The following is a 19,947-nucleotide window of genomic DNA, read 5'->3' as shown; positions in this document are numbered from 1 at the left end:
GCACCTCCAGAGCTGCAACTCACCCCTGCCTTCTGTCTAGTGAGGCTTGTCACATCCCAAGGACAGGAATGATGCTGCTATGGAGCTCTAGCCTCACTTTGCCCCTGTGACCAGCACTACACCACAACTGGGACTCACCTCTCCAAAAACTGCCTGCAAAGGGTGAGGCAGAGCTGCTGTATCTTCCTGGGTGCTTTATGGCCCTGACTCTGTCCTTGCCCAGGATTTTATCCCTGGGTTCTTCTTTCAGGAGCCCTCACAAAGTTTCCTCCACTTTGTCCTGTTTTATTTTCCTCCCCCCTTCCTTCCCCTGTGTAACTGCAGCTAAACATCCTGGGTCCCCAGAAGGCAGATTTCAGTTTAAGTTGTTGACTACAAGTGTCTTTTTTTGGCACTTACTTGGGTAATAAAAACCACAGCTTGGAAAAGCATTAAATCCAGCATGTCCAGAATTATTTTGTGTGACAATTACATCTGGGGTAATTTCAATTTAATACCTCACTGCAAGTGAAAATTGCAGCATGCAGCCCTAAAATTGCTGTAATAATGAAAATAAACCCGCTAAAAGCTGCCTGTGCTACCTCAGGCTGTCACTGGATAAACGTTTTGTGCTGCTGATGGTATTTCACAGGTCACCCAACTGCCAACAAAAAAACAAAACAAACCCAAAAACAACACCCACAACATATTCAGGAAACCAATGAAAGTTTGAGTTTTTTAAGATGGTTAAAAAAAAAGAAAGGAAAAAAAAGAAAAAGGAAGTAATAACTGCACTGCTCGTATTTGCAGTGTGTTGAATAAAGTTTGATGCTTTGAAACCTTGCAGCAGGACTGGGGAGCAATCCTAGCACAGCACGTGGAAGCAGGAATGCTGCCAGGCTGCTCTGCAGGTTCCCAGCATCTGGGTGGGGTGAAAGAAGACAGAAGCCAGGCTGGCCTGCCCTAAAAACCCCAGGGAGATAATCTAGCTGGAGAACAATTCTTATTTCCTCATGCAAGAAGTCAAACCTCATTTGATGGCAAGAGTCATGTTTTGATTAAAGTGTTTTGTTGTTTTTTTTTTCCATTCAAAATGGAAATAATTTCAGAATCAGAAAGTTCTGAAAGGGGTAGTCTGGCTACAAACACCACAGGAATCAGCCTTGGAAAATCCCAGCCTGGAGTGGTTGCCTGTCATACTTCCTTCAGGTTGGACAGAGCAGCACATCTCATCCCCATGTTCCCAATGTGCTGTTAACAGCTCAGGAATAAATTCTGCAGTACCTGTTTGTGGGGACATGGAGCAGACAGCCACAGCCCTGCACTCACTGAAGGACTTGCAAAGCTCTCCTGCAAAGTCCCAAACTTTGGACATTCTAGCATTGCCCCCAGGTCTCCAAAGTCCCTTTCTCAAGATATTTTTCTGGAGTTTCTTCAGCCCTTGTGCTGCTGGTGAGTGGAGTGGTATCACAGACTGGTGGCCTTTGCACACAGCTGCCCATGCATCCTTAGAGATCCTTCTGACAGGGCAGCACATGCCCATTCCCAGGGAATCTGAACCCCTTTTACATTTAAAATGGCAAACTTCACTCACAGTGCTCCTCAACATGCCAAAGGCCACCTTGCCACCACAGCTGCACAGCACAATGGTAAAGATTAACAGTGTGAACAGGGATGGACCTTGTTCCACAGCCTCTCCTGGTGATCCCAGGCTCATCCAGGGGCACATCATATGCCCACAGCGCTGTGCTATGTCTCCCAAAACCCGTCTCTTACATTCACCCTCTCCTGTGCCTCATTAACTTCCCTCAATTAATGATCATCCCCATCCTCTAGATTCTCCCTGCCAGGCTCCTGCTCATTCCTCCGCTCTACTTCAACAGGCATCACTTGCCAACAACTCTGCTTTGAATTTTTAACGTTTTCCATGAAGTCCAAACTTTCCCTGAACACAGCTCACCACTTCCAAAGCACTCCCTGCATGTTTATTTCATCAGGCAGAGCATCAGGCAGAGCTACACCATCTTTCACTTCCCTCCCGGCTCCTCTCTTCTCCTTGGAAAGACACGGGAGAGCAATCTCGTCACCACACATCCAAGATAAGGGCATTTGGGTTTGTCTGCCCTCTGCAGCCACAGGGCTCTCACATCAGCCCAGAGGACAGGGACCTGCCACCACCAACAGGATGGGCTCACATTCCACCCCGATGGACAAACCACACTGATTTCAGACAGTCCCCAAGGTGTGAGGAAAATTAAAATTACCACCCTAGTGAGAGAGGAAGCCACTACCCACAACAGGAAAGGAAAGATTTGTCAGTGGAAAGGAAAAGATTAGAGCCCCAGCTGTCCTGGCCAACAGCAAACATGCCCAGGTTCTGCACACCTGTAGGGATGGACGGCAGGACATGCAGGCACCTTGGTCATACCTCTCAGGACAACCTCTCAGGGTGGCATACAAACTGTGGAAAACTATTGTGCCTAAACCCTGTGTTTGAGCTGAAGCAAAACTCATAAATCATAAAATCATAGAATGGTTTGGGTTGGAAGGGACCTTAGAGATCTTCTAGTTCCAACTCCCTGCCTTGGGAAGGGACACCTTGCACTAGACCATGTTCATCTAAATCCCATCCAACGCTTGAGCACCTCCAGGGATGTGGCATTCCACAGCTTCTCTGGGCAACCTGTTCCAGTGCCTCATCACCCTCACAGTAAAGAATTTCTTCCCAATAACTAACCTAGGAAACTTCCATGAAAACACTCTAAAAAAGGGAACCCTGGACACGGTTTGATTTAGAGCTATAAAACAATTTATGTACCAACTCACATGGAATCTAGGAAGCTCACAGAGCTTACTGCTGGACAGGACCATGCACTTCCTCACCTGACCTCTGGGCAGCACAGCCTCTGGCATTTCTCCCAGTTATTTCTGCATTTCTCAGTTATCCATGCATTAAGTCCAGTGACTTGTGCCTGACTGCAGAGTACCTTTCAAAAAATCATTACTTGATGACATCCAGAGATGGAAAATCCAAGAAGTGCTGTTCAAGCCAAAGTCAACGCACCAGTCTCATACAACAGTACAAATAGGACACAATTTAGAATTTACTTGACCAGAGCACATGGAGGGGTCAAGTGATCCTCATGGCATTCACCTCCCATCAACACCCTTGGTTCTTCTTGGCTCTCCCCAAGCCACCCCTCATTCATGTTGCCTAAAAATACTTTTTCACTCAGCTTTGAGAGGCCTTCAAAATGCCCCTTTGCCTTCCCAAGTAATGCCAGCATCTCCTGCTCCTTCTCTGGGTGTGCTTTGCCCCTCCTTAGTCAGGAAGAAGCTGCCAAACAGAGGGCTGGCCATGGTCTGTGCATCTCCAGCACCACCACGGCACAGCACCCAGGGCCTCACCAGAGCACAGCTGTGAGCAGCGAGACAACTGCTGGCACATCCTGCACACGGGGTCAGGTCTGGCACAAAGACCTACTGAGGAAGCTCTGGGATTCCCTCTGGTGTTGCCTCTAAGCTCCACCAGGATACACCACAATCTGAGCATGAGCATGGCAGGTCAGAGCACAGAGCAGGACAGGAAAAGCAGTGGCTGCAGGAATTGCCACCAGCTACAGACCCTCTTGTGCCTCACCCAGTCCTGCAGGTCCACCTCGGGCTGGACATGGCTGTGGGCAGGTTTGGTGCTACTGAAACACCAGAGCAAAGGCCTGCAGCAAAGAGAGGCTGAACACAGAGCTGGAGGGCTCAACAGCCCGGAAAACAGCCATGCCAGAAGGAACGAAGAAAGGAAGCGGAGTAAGATGTCAGCTGGCAGTGCCATGGGATTGCAGGGAATGCCAGCTCAAGTTTGGCTTGCCAAAGTGAAAAAATACCCTTGAGAAAGGTCAGGAGGATTTCTCTGCGCTGGACTGGCATGTGCCTCAGGTTTGCATTCCCAAAAAGGGGCTGAAAAATCCCTAGGGTGGCATGCAACAGATGCTGCTGGGGCTGGGAGAAACAGTGGTGATCCAAAGAGAGGAATCCCTGGCTGAGCAGACGACTTCAGGGTGTAAGGAGGCACATCTGCAACAAATACTCACTGGTGGTTAGCACCAGAGCTAACAAGGAATTCTTCATCAGGCTTGAACTAGATGTAATTTGTTAAAATTTTAAGGAAAGCCATTAGGAAAAATCTGCTGGGGCAGTGAGCCAGTTCTGGCTGTAGATTAGATGTCCAGAGGAACCTGTCCAAGTCTGCACCTTTCCCACAAAAATACTAGAAAATGCACAAAAGAGTGGAGTCCTGCAAATTGGGGCTACTTAACCACTGGCTGACCTGAGATCAGGCTCCTTGGGTTGACCAAGAATGACATTTTTCTACACAGCTTCTGGAACTTCAAGCAGTGCTGGATTTGGCTAGAGTGCAATTAATATTTCCTCTAACTCACTGCCTCTTTCATTCTCTTTCTTTCTTTTCCCTGCTAGATAGATATCTAAAAAATTAATCAAACTACTAAATTTGAAGAAAAGAGGAAATGCAAGAAGGCAAAAATAACCTTCTGTGCACATGACATGCTGCTGCCTGTGAACCTCAAAACTGATGAGAAGATGCATTTATAATTCATTAAAAAATTGCTGGATTTTTGTCTTCAGAAAAAGGGATGGAAAAAAAAGAGAATTTACTAAGAAGGATGGGAAGAATATCATGGCTGCCTTTAAAAACAAGTTAAACCAGATTGTGTGTCTTGATTTTCAAAGCAGTTCATGAATAATTCAGACTTCCAGGCCCCTCCACACAGACTCAGGGTCTGTCTTGCTTCTTGACTCCCTCTACCCTTCCTTCCTCAGAACTGGGGAAAAAAGAAAAAGAGAGCCAACAAAAGTGAAAAGAAGAAAACAAACCCAGTACAATTCAGTAGAACTGTAAACTGATGCCAGTTTTACTGGAATACCAGAGCTGACAGCAAAGTTATTCACTCGGTGGAAGTAAAAGCAAAATCTGCTACCTCGTGCCTTCATGGAAAACCACCAATCCATTATTAAAGACTTTTAGAAGCTGGGAAAACCTGACATTTCAGAAGGTTGAAACCCTGGATGTAAAGATTCTTTAGGGAGGATGCTTTCTGACAAGACCTTCCTGGCACCACGTGACAAATCAGAGCAGAGAAAGTCCTCATCCTCCCAACACCTCCGTAGTCACAGCTGGGGAAGCACAAACCCAGCCCCACACCGTGACAGCTCAAAAACACTTCCAACATGTAGGGCTCTGCAGTGCTCACAGCAGAAATCCACCCAGGTGGGCCCAAAACAAAATGCCTTTTTGATGGAGTAGGACTTTAAGGTGCTAGCTAGCAGAAAAAAACACACGAGTTTGATGGAGGAAACTGTCTCATGGCCTTAATTATCAACAGGAGCGAGTCTCGGAGAATTAGTTCCATTATTTACTAATACTTGACTTTGATTTCAGCCTACACAAACATATTAGGTCAATAGAAATAGCAAGACAAGCACGAGAGTTAAACAAACAACTTCATTCCGTCAGAATTACTTGGAGCAAGTTATCAAAGTAATCGATGGCACATAATAACTATAAGACAAGTGGTCAATACCTTACAGCAGTCAAAGGCAGAGGGTGGTTCTAGCAGAGGGTGATCAATGGCACCCTGGGAATGCTGAAACACTTAGTGATGAAGGGATGGCCACCATAAAATCATCACTGGGCCCTGGTGTGATTCAGGTGGGTGCACCCACTGAAGGGCACTGAGACAGCGAGATTTTCTGTTCCCTGTAAAAACCCCAGGACCTTTCAGTCCATTGCAGGGAAGGAGGCACCTGGAGTTGAAAAAGGAAATCCTGTGCCCCCATGGACTGACTGGTGTTGGCACAACCACCCCGAGGGCCATGGCTGGGTGTGCAGTCAATCCTGGTCAGTCAGAGACCCCCATCCCTCTCTCCTCCAGGAAGACGCCTCTCCCTGGTGCAGTGACTGCCTCCCACCAGCGGTTCCTGCACCCACCAACGCACGTTGCAGCATCACTTCCACTCCAGCACATCATTTGTTCCTCAGGAGCCCAATGTGCACTTTTCATCTGATACACAAAATCACTTGCTTTTAAATACAGCTTGTCATTTTCAGATGACTAAAGTGTCAAAAACATTCAAGATCTAAATGAAATTTTTCCCTTTTCAGGATGAGAAAAACAGATCCCTTTGGCTTTAAGTTTTCCTGTCTTTTTACTTTTAGATTCACCAACAGCTTTGCTTTTGGTTTATCCTGAAATTGCTATCTCCTGGCTTTTCTTTCTCTTAAATAACCAAAGAACTGAAACACCGTTATTCACTCAGTTCTCCTGAGCCCTATCTACCCACGTGGCCCCCAAATCCAAACTCCAGAGATGTGGCACTGACAACACAGACACAGCCCAGGTGTAGGGAGTGAGCTGGATCCCACCACCCCCTCTGTTCCCAGCTTCAGGCTGTGTAGCAGTGCCCGTACCCAGGCACTGCTCACCTTGAAATGGAGCAGTTCGTCCTCAGGGCACAGTGACTGGCAGGTCACTGTCTTTTATTAAATTCCCAGCTCTCACTCCTCTGTGTCCCCCATCGTGACAGGGACATGCAGAAAGATCATTGCTCCACAGACAGATATCTGGGGAACGAGCTTTTATCTCTGGGTGAATGTGTCACAAAAGTGGAGCTAATTAACTGGGGCTCTGTTTTTGAAAAAGGTTAATATTTTATCACATGTCTTCTGTCTTGAGAAATAATTAGCCCTGGCAGTAGTAGCTCTGCCATTTCCCAAGGGACTGAGCAAGAGACTGGAGGCTGGAGAGAGACACGAGGTATTGATGGATAGACAGCAGCTCAACTCTGGGCTAACAGTGCATCTCACCAGCAGTTACTCCTCAACACAAACCAACCTGCCACAGAATATTAACAGAGGCGAAGCCCTCTCTTCAAAGGCTGTACACATTCTTCTTGTCCATTCCATGCCCTCTGGGGCAGGGATGCTTTAAACCAAGGCACTGTGACGCAGCCAAGAGCACTGACACCAGAACACCAGTCCCAATCCCTTCTCCCCAGGCACTCTCTTCCCCTATTACTCCAGTGCCCCAGTAGGCACAACAAAAGGGAAATCCCATGGGCTCTCCTAATTCTTCCATCCCCAAACCAAACCTGTTCTCATGGGGGAACCAACGATTGAAGCAAATTTCCATAGGGACTGTGCAGAAGAAGGTTCCCCCAGTGCTTGCACAGAAGTCCTCAGTACAGAGCACAACATCTCTCCACAGGACTGGGATGCAAGCAGGAAAAATGGAGGGACTGAAAAAGGACGAGGGAAGGGTCATTTCAGATCGACCCAGAACTGTTTTGTGCATGCATTTTTCTTGGCAAAATGCAGTGCACGGGTGAGTGGGGATTTCCAAAATGAAATCAAAACTGCCTCATAGGGAAACAAAGCCAAAATTACTTAGGGGAAAGAAATACATCACTTGGGACAGGGGGGAGGGGGAAGTTCTCAGCTTTTTTTCCTCTCTGAAACCACAATTTTTGGCAAGGAACACTAAATAAAGGTGTTCTTCAGGGAAGGGACAGCTGGGATGGAAGCTGTGCCTGCTCCCCTGTGAGCTCCTCAGATTCTCCTTGGGAGGAGATGCCAGTCCTGTAGATGCTCTTCCCACCCAGCACGGCACTCAGGGGCTGGGAGGAGGGACAACTTGGATAAACAAAACTCAGCAGTAAGAAATTTAGTATTATACCATGACATTTGCTAGAACAGTCCAGTCATCCCCACTGCTGGCAACCAGACTCCAAGACACCGAGGCCCTACAGACTCCCCCAGTACCCACCCTGCTAATCCCCTTTGGCCTGCAGATGCCTTTTAGCCAAGAGTACAGCTCAGGAATAGTTTCTGCTCGCTGTGGAGACAAGCACCATAACTCACACTCCTTGCACAGCCCATTCAGATGGCAGTAGCTTTGCCCTCCAGAAAAAAAATGAGTAACACAACCACTTAACTGGCACATCCTCCTGCATCCCAAACACCCGCCTATACACTTCCATCAGCTCCTCAGAGAGCCTAGCTCACTCCTCAGCTGCTCCTCAAGTTACCCTCATCCTTCTCATGCAAGAAAAAGAAGAGGGGAGGAGTAGCACTGAAAATCCACCACTGAAGAATAAGCACTGTCACATCTGCCACCTCCCTACAAGAGCCACAATCAAAACATCATCAACCCTGCTCCTGGAGAAACACCAGCCTGCCCCAGCCCCAGCATTCCTTCCCAGAACCATTTTTAATGAAAACTCCTCAGCCTGCCCCTTCTCTAGGCAGCCCCTCAAGACACAGAACTGCAGTGTCTCACTTCCCCTCAGCTCCTGCCCCTTGGTGACAGCCACATCCAGAGCCCATGACTCCAGGGCACAATTCCCAGCCTGGGATCAGCTGAACTGTGCTCCAAAAACCTGAGTGGAGCCACTGCACTGCCAGGGTGAGGAAAACATAGCACTCCTGAAACCAAGAGGGTGGCAGGAGCTCCTTTTCCTGGGCTGCAGCTAGACTGGTGGTGACAATGACCCTGTGTCCCTGCCAAGGAGGCAATGCTGAGTGACTCAACCCACCACCTCCAGCTCCAGGGAGTGCTTAGGCAGGGCTTGGAGGGCTTAGAGCTACCCCAGGCAGCCTGGACTGGATTGGGATCCCAGTGCCTGACATCTCTCTCCTTTCTACAGAAGTTTGTGCGACTCACACAGGGTGGTTTGGGTGTCCACGATGCCCAGGGAGCACACCAGCTCCCAGGAAAGGCATGGGAAGATCCAGCATGGGCAATGGCAGAAGCCCCCTCACATCCGAGGAGGGAAGAACGGGCTCCTGAGGACAAGTGAATGTTGGGATGATGGTCTAGTCAGGAGCACTGGCCAAAGATAGATCCCAGCTCAGACATGGGCAGCCATCCCCAAGGAATGCAAGTTCTCTCAGAGCTCAAACCCACTATAATCCCATTTCATGCAGACCCTTTTCATCTAATCTTTCTTCCCCTACCACATTCAAAAAAACCCCAAATCCAGAAAGCTTCAAAAGAGGACGTTATGTAGAAAGATATTTGAAAAAAGATCACTGCATTCATTGATTTTTGTCCCCTGAAGCCACCAGTCCCTGCCTCAGAAGCCATCAGGTCAGCTGAGCCCTCCACCTCCACCAGACAAAAACGTGGGTCAGCAAATGTCACAGACAGTGGGGTGGCCACAGATATTCCCAGTATGGGGACTTGGACACTCACCAGCTATTTCCCAGGATTGTACATGTCCAGCTCAGTTCTCAGTTGGTGAGTCCCCAGAGACCCATCACACCTTTGCATGAGCTCTCCAGGAACAGAAGGGGCAACTATCAGAAAGAGGCACCTTAACACCTTAACACAGGTATTCCCACACCTGTACCAGATACCAACTCCAGCAGAAGCAGGAAAATATGAAATACTGGATTTCTGCAGTGCTAAAGAAGTCCAGTGAATATTTTTCTTCACTTTCAGGCGACATAATGGAGTGGAGACTCCACAGGAGTTTTGTCTTTGACCAAGTTTTCTCAAGCCTGTCTCAACCTCACCATTGGCAAAGCCTTGCAATGTTAAGCCAGAGAAGATACATGAGTGTGGTGGTGAAGTGAATCATCCAAAAGTGATGAACACCAAAAGAGGAGATGGCAGCACCTCAAGCAACTTCAAAGCTTGTTTCACAGGTAGCTGGCGGGAAGGAACTACAAGTTCCAAGTGCTGCAACCACGGTTTTTAAATTAGATCATCTTTTACAAAATGCTGGGGCAAGCCTCAGAGGCAGGAGTCCCAGTGGGCTCATTGCTTTCTGCATTGAGACAAACCTGGGCTGATTACAGAGCTGACCCATCTTGGAGCAGGAGGATGGATCAGAGACCTCCTGTGGTCTCTTCCAGCCTAAATTATTCTAAGATTTTATGAAGTGCCAGTTTCTGATTAATAGCTGTCTTACTTTCCTTGCTTAGCTGCCAAGAATTGCCAATCTCAACACACTTTGTTCTCTGTGTTACCTGAAAACAATCTCTCTGCGTCGTGTGTGATCACACAACGGCTCCTCAAAACCCCTTGCAGTTTCAAGTCCAAATTTACCCAGAAAACCAAGTGCAAATGCCACTGTGTGAGGTGAGCACTCCACATCAGCATGAAAGCTTGAGACTTAGACCACAGAGGCCATCTGATCAAGGGCAGAACCAAGACCTTGACCAATGCAAGCAGCTCTGGTTTATCCCAAAGGGACAAGCCAGCCCCTGCTCTACCTGAAGGACTGTTCTCAAATCATCATCCCAAGAGATCTCAGCCTAAGGAGGTGATGGAAAAACAGTGCTGAGAGATAACCTCTTGGGGTCCAGTGCCCAAGAAAAAAAAAAACCATCACATTGTTTCCTAATGGAAATACTTTTGTGTAAAATGTGTTTACCACTACTGCTTTGGGTACCAGCTCACCTGCAGGGTCGTGCTCTGCTCTTGCTGTCACTGGAAATAAGGAGACCAGGACTAAAGATCCCAGATCTCCTCTTAGCCACCTGTTTCAGCCTCAAAATGCTCTGCAGGCAAAAGATCCAGTGACAGCCCTTGCACATACAGGATCTTGCCTAAATGTGATAAATCTTATTTTGCAATGAAATGACAAATATCCTGGCTCTGCCCAGAAAACAGAGTAACAGCTGGAATAACAGATCAAGCAACAGAAAAACTCTTCAGGGCATTGCTGACAGCCACTCAGCAGCTAATAATGAGCCCCAAAGGCAAGAAGAAACCTGTACCCTCTTACACCCAGCCACCCCAAGCTCACACAAGGTGCTGCCACCCTTGTCCCCTCAGGGCATCACGCACTTCTCATGGGTGAGCACCCACACTCGAGGGTACAGGACAGAGCAAAGCCAGCAGCACAGACACCTGGACATGCGAGGACACCTCCTCCAGCTTTCATCAATGCCACGTCCAGAGAGGTGGCAGCATCCAAGCACTCCCTCTCCCCCATCCTCCTCACCTGGCTCCCTCCTTCATCCAACCTCAGGGGCAGGGGTCCATCCATCTGCACTGCACTCAAGGCTCCTCTGCTCAGACCTGCCCCACCATCCCTCTGCCCCAAACAGATGCACCCAGCAGCACCAGGCACAGGGAGACCACAAGGACATGCACCTCTGCCCACACCACCTCTTGCCCCGGTCTACCACACAGCACACCGGAGTCAGCAACTCATGACACTGCTGGAATAAGCACATTTTAAAAATAACAATCCCTCAGGACTTAGTCTGCATTACACAGGAAAGTGGATTAGCCCAGCTACAGTCCAGAGGCCAAAGTAAGAAATGTATGGAGTCAGCAAAGTGAAAGATAACAGGAGACCTCAAAAATCTATAGGTTTGGTTCTGCTCTCAGTTGTGCGAGGTCCACCTAGGTCCCTACAAACCTTCCCCCAAATTCAAAGTGGGTTTGGTCACCTGCTAGGGACCCTAGGGACTTACCTGTTTCTGCAGGCCTAATGTTCAGATATCACTGAGGACAGCAGAGCAGAGCCCCACTCTGTCCTGCCTGGGCTTTTCCAGACACGTTGTTCTCCAGACATGAAGTTCTTCCTTTGGGGACCCTCAAGAAACCAGGCAGGAAAGGTAAGATACTTAAATCCCTATGTGGGGCAGAAAACACATTCCTGGCTGCTGAGACCCAGTGTTCACCTCAAGAACAAACTCAAAGTGATTTTGGTCTGGAGGGAAAGGAAGCTGGAAGAAGAGAAGGCAACATGAGAAGTCCAAGGGCATCATAAACAGGCTAAACTAAAGGCAATGCTGTAAAAGCTACTTTTCCCCCCTTCGACTCCTCACTCCCAAGAAGATATCACCATATTCTCAGTGCTTGGGTGGCAATCATCAACTCACCCAAAAACAGAGCCACTCCAAAGCCTGCATGTGCCACAGCTGCCCTCTTGCCATCTGCACAGGGATGCCAACGTGCACTCCCACATGCCATGTGCCAGCCGTGTCCAATGTCCAAGAGGGACACAGGGAAGGGCAGAGAGCCACGCTCAGCCCCAGGTGCCCGTGCACACAGGTACCACACCCAGCAGAGGTGACCCTCAGGTGACCTGTTCTTCCCAGTCATCCCCACACTCAGCACAACCAGATATTTTTGCCTACCCCAACTACAGCTGCTCCACCACAATGTGGAATGTGCAAGCTCTGCACCTTCGGAATGCAAGATGAAATTAATGGGTCAAAGCAGCACTGCAGTGTGTAATGCTCCTGCTGGAGGGCTGAAATCCTGACATTTCTGGACCTTGAGAATACAAGACAGCAGCTCTTTGCCTTAGGGAAACCTCACCAGCATCACCTGCATCTTCCCATCCCTCCATGAACAGTCCATATGAGCAGAGCAACCAGTCCTAAGCAGCCTTCCTACCCAAGGGACACTCTCCAGCTGGCTTAGCACAGGGATTTAAGATAAGAAACCTGGAGGGAATCTTAATCTTCTTCTCAAAGAGAATAGGACACACTATAATAGCAGAGCTTTTCTAGGAGGCACAGGTTGGCAGGACCTGGTTTCTGGGCTGCCAGGATGCTCTCACCTTCAGGAGACAATGCAACGCCTGATCTTCATTCCTGCAGCATCCCTGCCAGCCTCGTGTTTCAATCACAGCTTGATCTTAGCAGCTGCTTTCTCTATCTCAGACACACACACATACACAAACACACCCCTAAGCAGCTGTAAAATTACACTTTAGTTGGGTAGGTAGGACCTCTTGCAAAGCACTTGCGACTCAGGGAAGGAGGGAACCTCAAAAATGCAGATTCTCATGCTAGAATTTGAGAGGGCTCCATCCCTTCTTGCTTTATCAGCTCTTGAGACAGCTCTACTAAACGTGTACCAGCACTGCTGAAGTAAAAAGCAAGACAAGTAGAGGAGAACAGACATTGGGAGATGCCTGAAGCTGGCTGACATGATTTGCAAAGCTGGAGAAATCTGCTGGAGGCTCTCACCTCTCCTCCAGCCTCTCCTCTCCTCTCTGTGTCCCAGATTTCCCTCTCTGCCGCCCCCAGCCAGCGCAAGCCCCCGCTCAGGCCGTGCGGCCGCGCCGTCCCAGCCGAGCCCGACAGCCACAACAGCACCTGCAACCCACCCATCCCCACGGAGCATGGGACAGGAGGGCAGCCCAAGCAGCATATGGAGCACTGCCATGGTGAGCACCAGCCTCCCCAGGAGCTGTCTGCCACAGACAGAAAAAGCCCAGGAGCCATCACGGCAAACCCTGCTGGCTGGGGGCGACATCCTCCTGTCAGCTTTCCAAGCCACTGAGCAATATTGGAAAACTCAGCTCCTCTCCCCCCACCCCGTGCTCATGCCTGGCACTGACTCAGCGCTGTTTCGGTCCTGCAGTTTGCCAGTGGGAGTTGTGGGAGGTGGGATGTGGGGATGAGGTAATCCCAAGTGCATGTGGCTACCGTGGTGGAGGGGGACCAGCCACCCACTCCGGAGGCATGAGCTGGCTGTGACTGTCTGGATGTGCCACCGAGCTCCAGACCCAGTCTGCTCATGCAAGACATGTTTTAACCTTGACTTTTGGTGGGCATGGGATGCACCACCACAGGACCATCCAAGGTCTTCTCCCTGGAGAAAGGCAGCCCTGTATGTGGTCCAAGGGCTTAGTCAATGTGCAACCAGGAATGGAGTTAACAGCAGCCAAACACAAGGTCACCAGGAGCAATGCTGTGAGATCTCCCAGGCCAGGTGACACAACGTAGTGCACAGAAAGCATGACAGCTGCCTGGCTGAGATCACCCACAAACCAAGCTGAAGTTCACAGCCCTGCACTATCCAGAGGCAAAGAGAGCCACCATGGTTTCTCCTGCTCTGATTTCCTGGAACACTGCAATTCCTCTCCATCTGAAACTATTCCACTGGCTGAAATTTAAAAACAAAATCAATCCAGCAAACATTGCTAAGCAACTGGCTGTCAGTGCCACATCCCATCCCATTGAAAGTATTTGCCCTCTCCATGACCTCCTGGCAAGGAGCTTGCTGCTCAGCCCTTGCCAGATTTTGTATATTCAGTTATCGTTGGAAAGTCCAGATGCTTGGCTGGATTAGCAGAGAAAACACCAGGAAACTTTCTGCAACCATCCTAATGAAAAACACCCTACAGAGAAGCTGTAAGGAGCAGCATTCCCACATCCCAGTCCCTAGGATTAGGGCACAATGCATGGGTCTCTGGGCAGGTCCACGCATCTCACACATTGTACAGAGACAGTGAAAGGTGGGGAGCCAACACACTGGAAACTTTGCCACAGAGCAGAGTATGACATCTCACTGAGAGTCTGAAGGAGAAGCTGCAATGGCAACAAGCTGCAATGATGGATGAGACCCTCTCCAAAGCCTCCTAAACCCTTGCATAAGCTGGGCAGGAGCCTCTTGGCACAGTGGTACCCCTTAGTGTGGGGCCCTGAACTGTCCCAACATCAGCTGGAACAGAATTGAGGCCTGATTCTCTGGGTTCACTCTGAGTAGCTTAATCCAGGTTTTCCATTGATACCAAGCCCCTAAACAAAGCTCCAGGAGGACACACAGTGCATGAGTCCTGTGGGTGCCCTCTCTCCCACAGCATCCCGGTCCACCCAACCCTGCTCTCCTCTTCACAGGAGGACATCTAGTCAACCCCATGCTGGATTCCCTTTACATGTTCTTGCACAGCCATCAGCAACTTCTCCCTGCTCCAAGCACAGATCATGCTTATTCATGCTTTCCCAGGTATTTCTGCTGCACAATTCACGACCAGCTTCCAGGTTGCATGGCAGGACCTGAGCATCACCTGCAGCAGCTCCTGGGACACCCTGCTGTAACTAAGGATAATTTTTCCAGAGAGGGCTCAGCTCTGCACTTCTCTCTCTCCCTTAACCACCAATCCCAGGTCCTTCTCCCTCCTCCATCCTCCCCATCAGCTCCTGCCTCCCCCAGATCTGCTGGCAGCCCCATTTCCTCCGTGGCCACTCTAATGCTTGGTTAATGGTGCATCATCCGCAGCGTTCTTCAGGCATATTCAATAAATCAGAATCCAATTACCGGGTTAAGGAAATTGGGAACAAATTAAATTAGCCCCAGCCCCTCCCACGTGCTGTGCCCTCACTTCCTCCTTAATGAGAACTTTTCTTTCACAGGAGCACTCATTGCCACATCTGCCCGCCCAGGAACAAGGTGGCTGCCACTGCACAGTGAGGGTAGGCAAGGGGCAACCGAGGCACTTTTCCCTTTTAACAGGGCAGATGGTTAATATCCCTGGCATTAATTCTCTCCAGGAATAGCACATTCGCTCTCTGCTCAGCTATAACAGGCGTCCGTCAGGGCTGACAGCTCCTCTCCGGAGAAAGGAGCATCTGGTCCTCACAACAAAAAGAAGCTAAATAAATAAATAAGCACATTGCTTCCTACAGGGCTGGGGAACTGGTGCTGTTTCAGCATTTCAGCCTAAGTGGTGCGTTTGAACTGGAATAGGGGAGGTTCAGAGTTGGGTCAGAAGCCAGGGGTGCAGTCACTCTGATCTGGGAGCAAGGTGCAGCAGGGGCAGCAGGGTGTCGTGGCTGGTCCAGCACAGAGCTCCCAACAGCGCAAGACTTCCCCAAAGGGGCTCCCAGGACAAGGCAGTAGAGACAGCAGCTGCCAGCAAGTTGGGAAATAATGCCAGGCAAAGCTCCAAAGAAAGAGCTGGCACAGGCTGTGGACTGGTGACCCACAGCAGGGGCCAGGCATACGCTGTGTCCACAGATGACAAGGAGGAAAACTGCCTCGAGGGGACCTTGGGAGCTTTTCCTTCACCACTGGGACATCCTCGCATCACCTCATGCAGCAAACTAACAATTAACCCCACTGACTTCAGCAGGAAGCGCAGCTCTTCCCCAGTGAGCTTGGAAAGACAACTAGAGGGAGACTACAGCTGAGAGCTCAGCAAGCAAGGAGGCACCAAAACTCCCACCCCAGGGTTCTCACACTGACAAGGGACTGTAGCTCCATCAACAAGGCAACTGCTGCTGCAACCCTCCCTGCATTTCCCAAGAGCTCCTTTGGGCACCAAAGGATATTTTTGACATCAGTGGTGCTGGAGCAGCTAGCAACCCAAAAAGTTCTTATCCTTCTCTCCTCCTCACTCCGCAATTACCCCTTATTTCCCATTCCTCTCTCTGCAGAACAATTTCAATGCTCAAGTTGTTCTATCCCCCTTGCTTCACCTCACGGCACTGTCTGCAGGGCAAGAGTTCCCAGCACCAGTGAAGATTTTGCCCATCTCTGAGACTTGCTCTTGCAAACCCATTACTTTTCTGAAGGGAAAATAAAAGCCCGCCCTTCCTTTCCCTGTGGTCCTGGAATAATTTATACAGTTTCAATTAACAGGCTTAAGACTTCCAGACGTGCCAAGAAATCAAGCAAAGGGAAAGACTCAATCCCAGAAACAGAACCCAGGCAGACCCAATCCCAAGAGCCCCCACTGGCAGCCCAGATCCGCAGCCCTGAGGGGGAACAGGCCTACGCCCCCAGGTCATGAATCTGGTGAGGAAGAGCAGGAGGAGGCAGGGGAGGCAGAACCTGTGATGGCGGGTGTCGCGGACAGCGCGGTCACTGGGGATCCTCTCGCTCTCCCGCTGGTTAAAGGCATGGAGCCGGTAGGGGTCCTCGCCGCCCTTCCACCTCCGGGCACTCAGGTACCTCCGCTCCTCGAACTGATCCCACAGGTCGTCCCAGTCCGCGTCCGAGTCCTGCGCGCACAAAGTCAGCCCCGTTAGAGAGAGGAGAGAGCGCCTGACCCGCTCCCAGGTCCTGCCGAGCCCCGCCGCTCGGGCAGGCACTGCAGGAGCAGGCTCGCCAGGAGCCCCAGGAGCTCTTCAGGGTTTATTTTTCGTCCCTAAGTCCTGAAACAGTATGCCAAAGAGAGCCTGACAATTTGAATTAAAATTACTAATTTGAAACCAAATTCAGGTCTCTGGTGGATCCCCCTCTTAAGCAGCACCGTCCCAAGAAAACATAAAAGTACAAACGTTTTGTAAGGGTTTTAATTTCTCTCCAGCCAAAAAAACAAAGGTATTCTACATCACATAACCCATTAACACCATAACCTTTCAGGTATCAAAGGAGTAATCCTACCTTTCCACAGCCAAATTTTAGCCCCAGCTCCAGCACCAGGACCCTGGAAGAAGGGAGCCATCGTGCTCCCAGCCCAATTTCAATTCATCTTTGCCACCACATGTCTCCTACTGAGGATTTCAGCCCCACCACAGGGAGAAGAGCAGGGAAGCATGTGCCTGTGTGGTCACCCCCACTCCAGAAGGATGGAAGGGCTGTGTTTTGGGGTTACCCAGCAGCTTCAACAACCTTCAGGGGTTTAAGCCTTTCTTGGTGGCTCGGTGCTGTCAGGGTTTAAGCATCCCTGAGCAGCAGAAGCTGTCGGGGGTTTAACCATCCTTTGGCAGTGTCTGAGGCAGCCAGCACAAAACACAGCCGATAACATCTCATCACTACAGCAGCACAACCTCTTTGATCTCAGCCTACCTGTAACACTGAGGGATGCAAACATTTACAGACATCTCAGCCCTAAAGAAAATTCTGATCTTATCCAATAATTGATCTTTTCTGCTGCTTTTCTTCCCCCCCCCAGTTCACACCATCTCAAAGCCGACTTTGCCTGCTAATAGCGGAAAATGAAGCCTTTCAAAAGGGCGATTTTTATCCCATAATTGATTTTTTTCGCATCTGGCAATGCATTTTTGTAGTCACAGGAAGGGGAGGAGGGAGCACTGGCTCCCGCAAGTGAACCACTACAGGAGCAAGCCAGGCACTTCCAGCCACAGGATGCCCCACATTGCTCCGGGTTATGGTGACGTGAGCACTCCCAAAGAAAAACTCCAGGGATGCAGGGCTTTCCAGATACAGGGTTGTACTCATCCTCCCCTGGTGTGACCCCACAGCCTGCTCAGGACCTCCTCCAGCACCTACCCCAGTGCGAGAAGATCAGCAGAAACCCCTGAGTCACTAGCCACACTGAGAGGAAGTTATTCAGGACTGGAATAAAGTTATCCAAGGCTGGGAGAAAGTTATGAAACCAGTAAGGTCCCTGCAGGAGTTTTACGAGGAGGATGCACACAAACCAGCCGCGGACTTTCAGGAGGGCTGACGTGCACAGGGTGATAAATGCTGTTTATGTTGGTTTTTTTCTAAGGCATCTTGCAAAACATGATTTAGCACCGCAGTAAAAGATCAGGGGAAAGTGAGGCGATTGCATCGCGGCGCCACCGACAGCCTGATGTTTATAAGATTTCACGATGACCCCAGGAGGCCTGGCGCTGCAGAAACAACCACCGGAGCTGCAGTCCCTAAATTTTAATGCTGTGAAGAAAAATAAAAGTTGGTTTTATCAAACTTAATAAGAAGAGAAATGGCTTTCAAAACTGTCCACACAGCACTTAAGGCTGTAATGTGTGTGTGTATATGTTGTTTTGTTTTTTGTGATGTCTGTTACACCAAATAGCCTTGGATCAGCTAGAAGGGGGCAGCTGGGCAAGAATCTGATGGCTCAGGTGGGAGGGCTGGTGGATTGCCTCATGAAAACTGGAGCTTCTGCACCTGCTGCAAGGGCAGCAATGCTCTGGCCAGGCAGCAGAAGCAGGATTTGGCACATGGCAGGGTCCTCCATGGCCTGGGATGGCATTTTCTCAGCACCCATCTAACTCCACTGATGTCCTGTTACCAGGGGTGGAGTCCCAGGAGTGAATGGATACAGGGACAAATACCAGTGCCTTACCCCACAGTATTCAGCTCTCATCCTGCTCTGGATATAGCTTACATTCCAGGGTTGCATTCCCAGTTCACTCTGCAGTGACTAATTAATACTCCTGTGCAATCTCCACCTGAAAGACACCAGCCCACCTTGATTCACCCAGGTTCTCCTTTGTGGGCTGAGGAAAGCTATCAGTGGGATGGATACTAAATATTGGGTAATTAAAAACACACCTGAGATCAACAGTAAATAGATGCCAGAGATTAAGGAGTTATTTTAATCCCTATTTGGCCACAAAACAGGACCAGGGATTAGGTTCACTTTCTCAGGCAGAGAGAGATATCGGGGGTTGGTTATTTGCTTTTGATCTACATCACCCATCCAAATCTTCTGGGTGTTCTTTCCATCCCAAGCCTCCCTAAAAAGGTAACTGAAATTGGAGCAGAATTCCCATCTCAGACACAGGTGCACACTGACCTCTGCAAAACATACCTGCTCAAAGCAGAAGAGGGAAGCATGAAAAGCTCCCAGCTGTGCAAGCAGCAGGAGGCAGGAGACCTCACCAACCTGCACACAGGGACTCACCTGTTTCTCACCTGCACCTGATCCAAGACAGGGAACTAGAGTTAAAGCATCAGGAGAAATCCCCTTTGCTCACCCAGGGACAGCACATTGGTTACAGGTTACCAGATAAGGTCTTCATTATAATATTTCCACAATGTATTATCACCTCTGCCTCACATCAGAATTCTGTCTTGGGAGTTATTTAACTGATGTGCAGAAATCTAAATTTAATTTATTATGATCTAACTCACTTTAGAGGCCAAATTACCCTGCACTAGAAAAGGATCAAGTCAATACTCCACTTGCCTTTCTATTTATCTTCTACAGGGCTCATCTCTCCAAGTTTCCTATTCATTTTCTCTCACGTACTAGTAATAAATTTTCATTTTTTTTCTTGGAATTAGGTAATTTCTCTTTCAACACTGCAGTTTAATGACTGGTATTAATTATAGGAAACACAGTCAATGTTTAAAAGAGTTCCAGAGACTCAATGAGCCTGAAGAAAAGAGAAGAAAAATGTATCCAAGGGGTGGCTGTCTGCTCTTAGCAAACAAGTGTTGCCTCTTCCAACACCACACTAGGGGGTCCCCAGGGGTAGTCAACAAGAGGGACACC

General features: G+C 49.3%; 1 protein-coding gene across 1 annotated transcript in view; it reads right to left on the bottom strand.

Annotated features, from left to right (window-relative positions):
• Positions 1-19,947, bottom strand: part of GALNT14 (polypeptide N-acetylgalactosaminyltransferase 14) — a 94,736-nt gene that overhangs the window by 45,005 nt on the left and 29,784 nt on the right. Inside the window, exon 2 of the mRNA XM_063391160.1 lies at positions 16,584-16,753. Coding sequence (XP_063247230.1) covers positions 16,584-16,753 — 170 coding nt within the window. The remainder of the gene's footprint in view (positions 1-16,583; positions 16,754-19,947) is intronic.

Source organism: Prinia subflava, chromosome 2, assembly GCF_021018805.1.
Source record: "Prinia subflava isolate CZ2003 ecotype Zambia chromosome 2, Cam_Psub_1.2, whole genome shotgun sequence".
NCBI lineage: Eukaryota > Metazoa > Chordata > Aves > Passeriformes > Cisticolidae > Prinia > Prinia subflava.
Note: the sequence above shows the minus strand (reverse complement) of the source record. Positions and strands in the feature narration are given on the sequence as shown.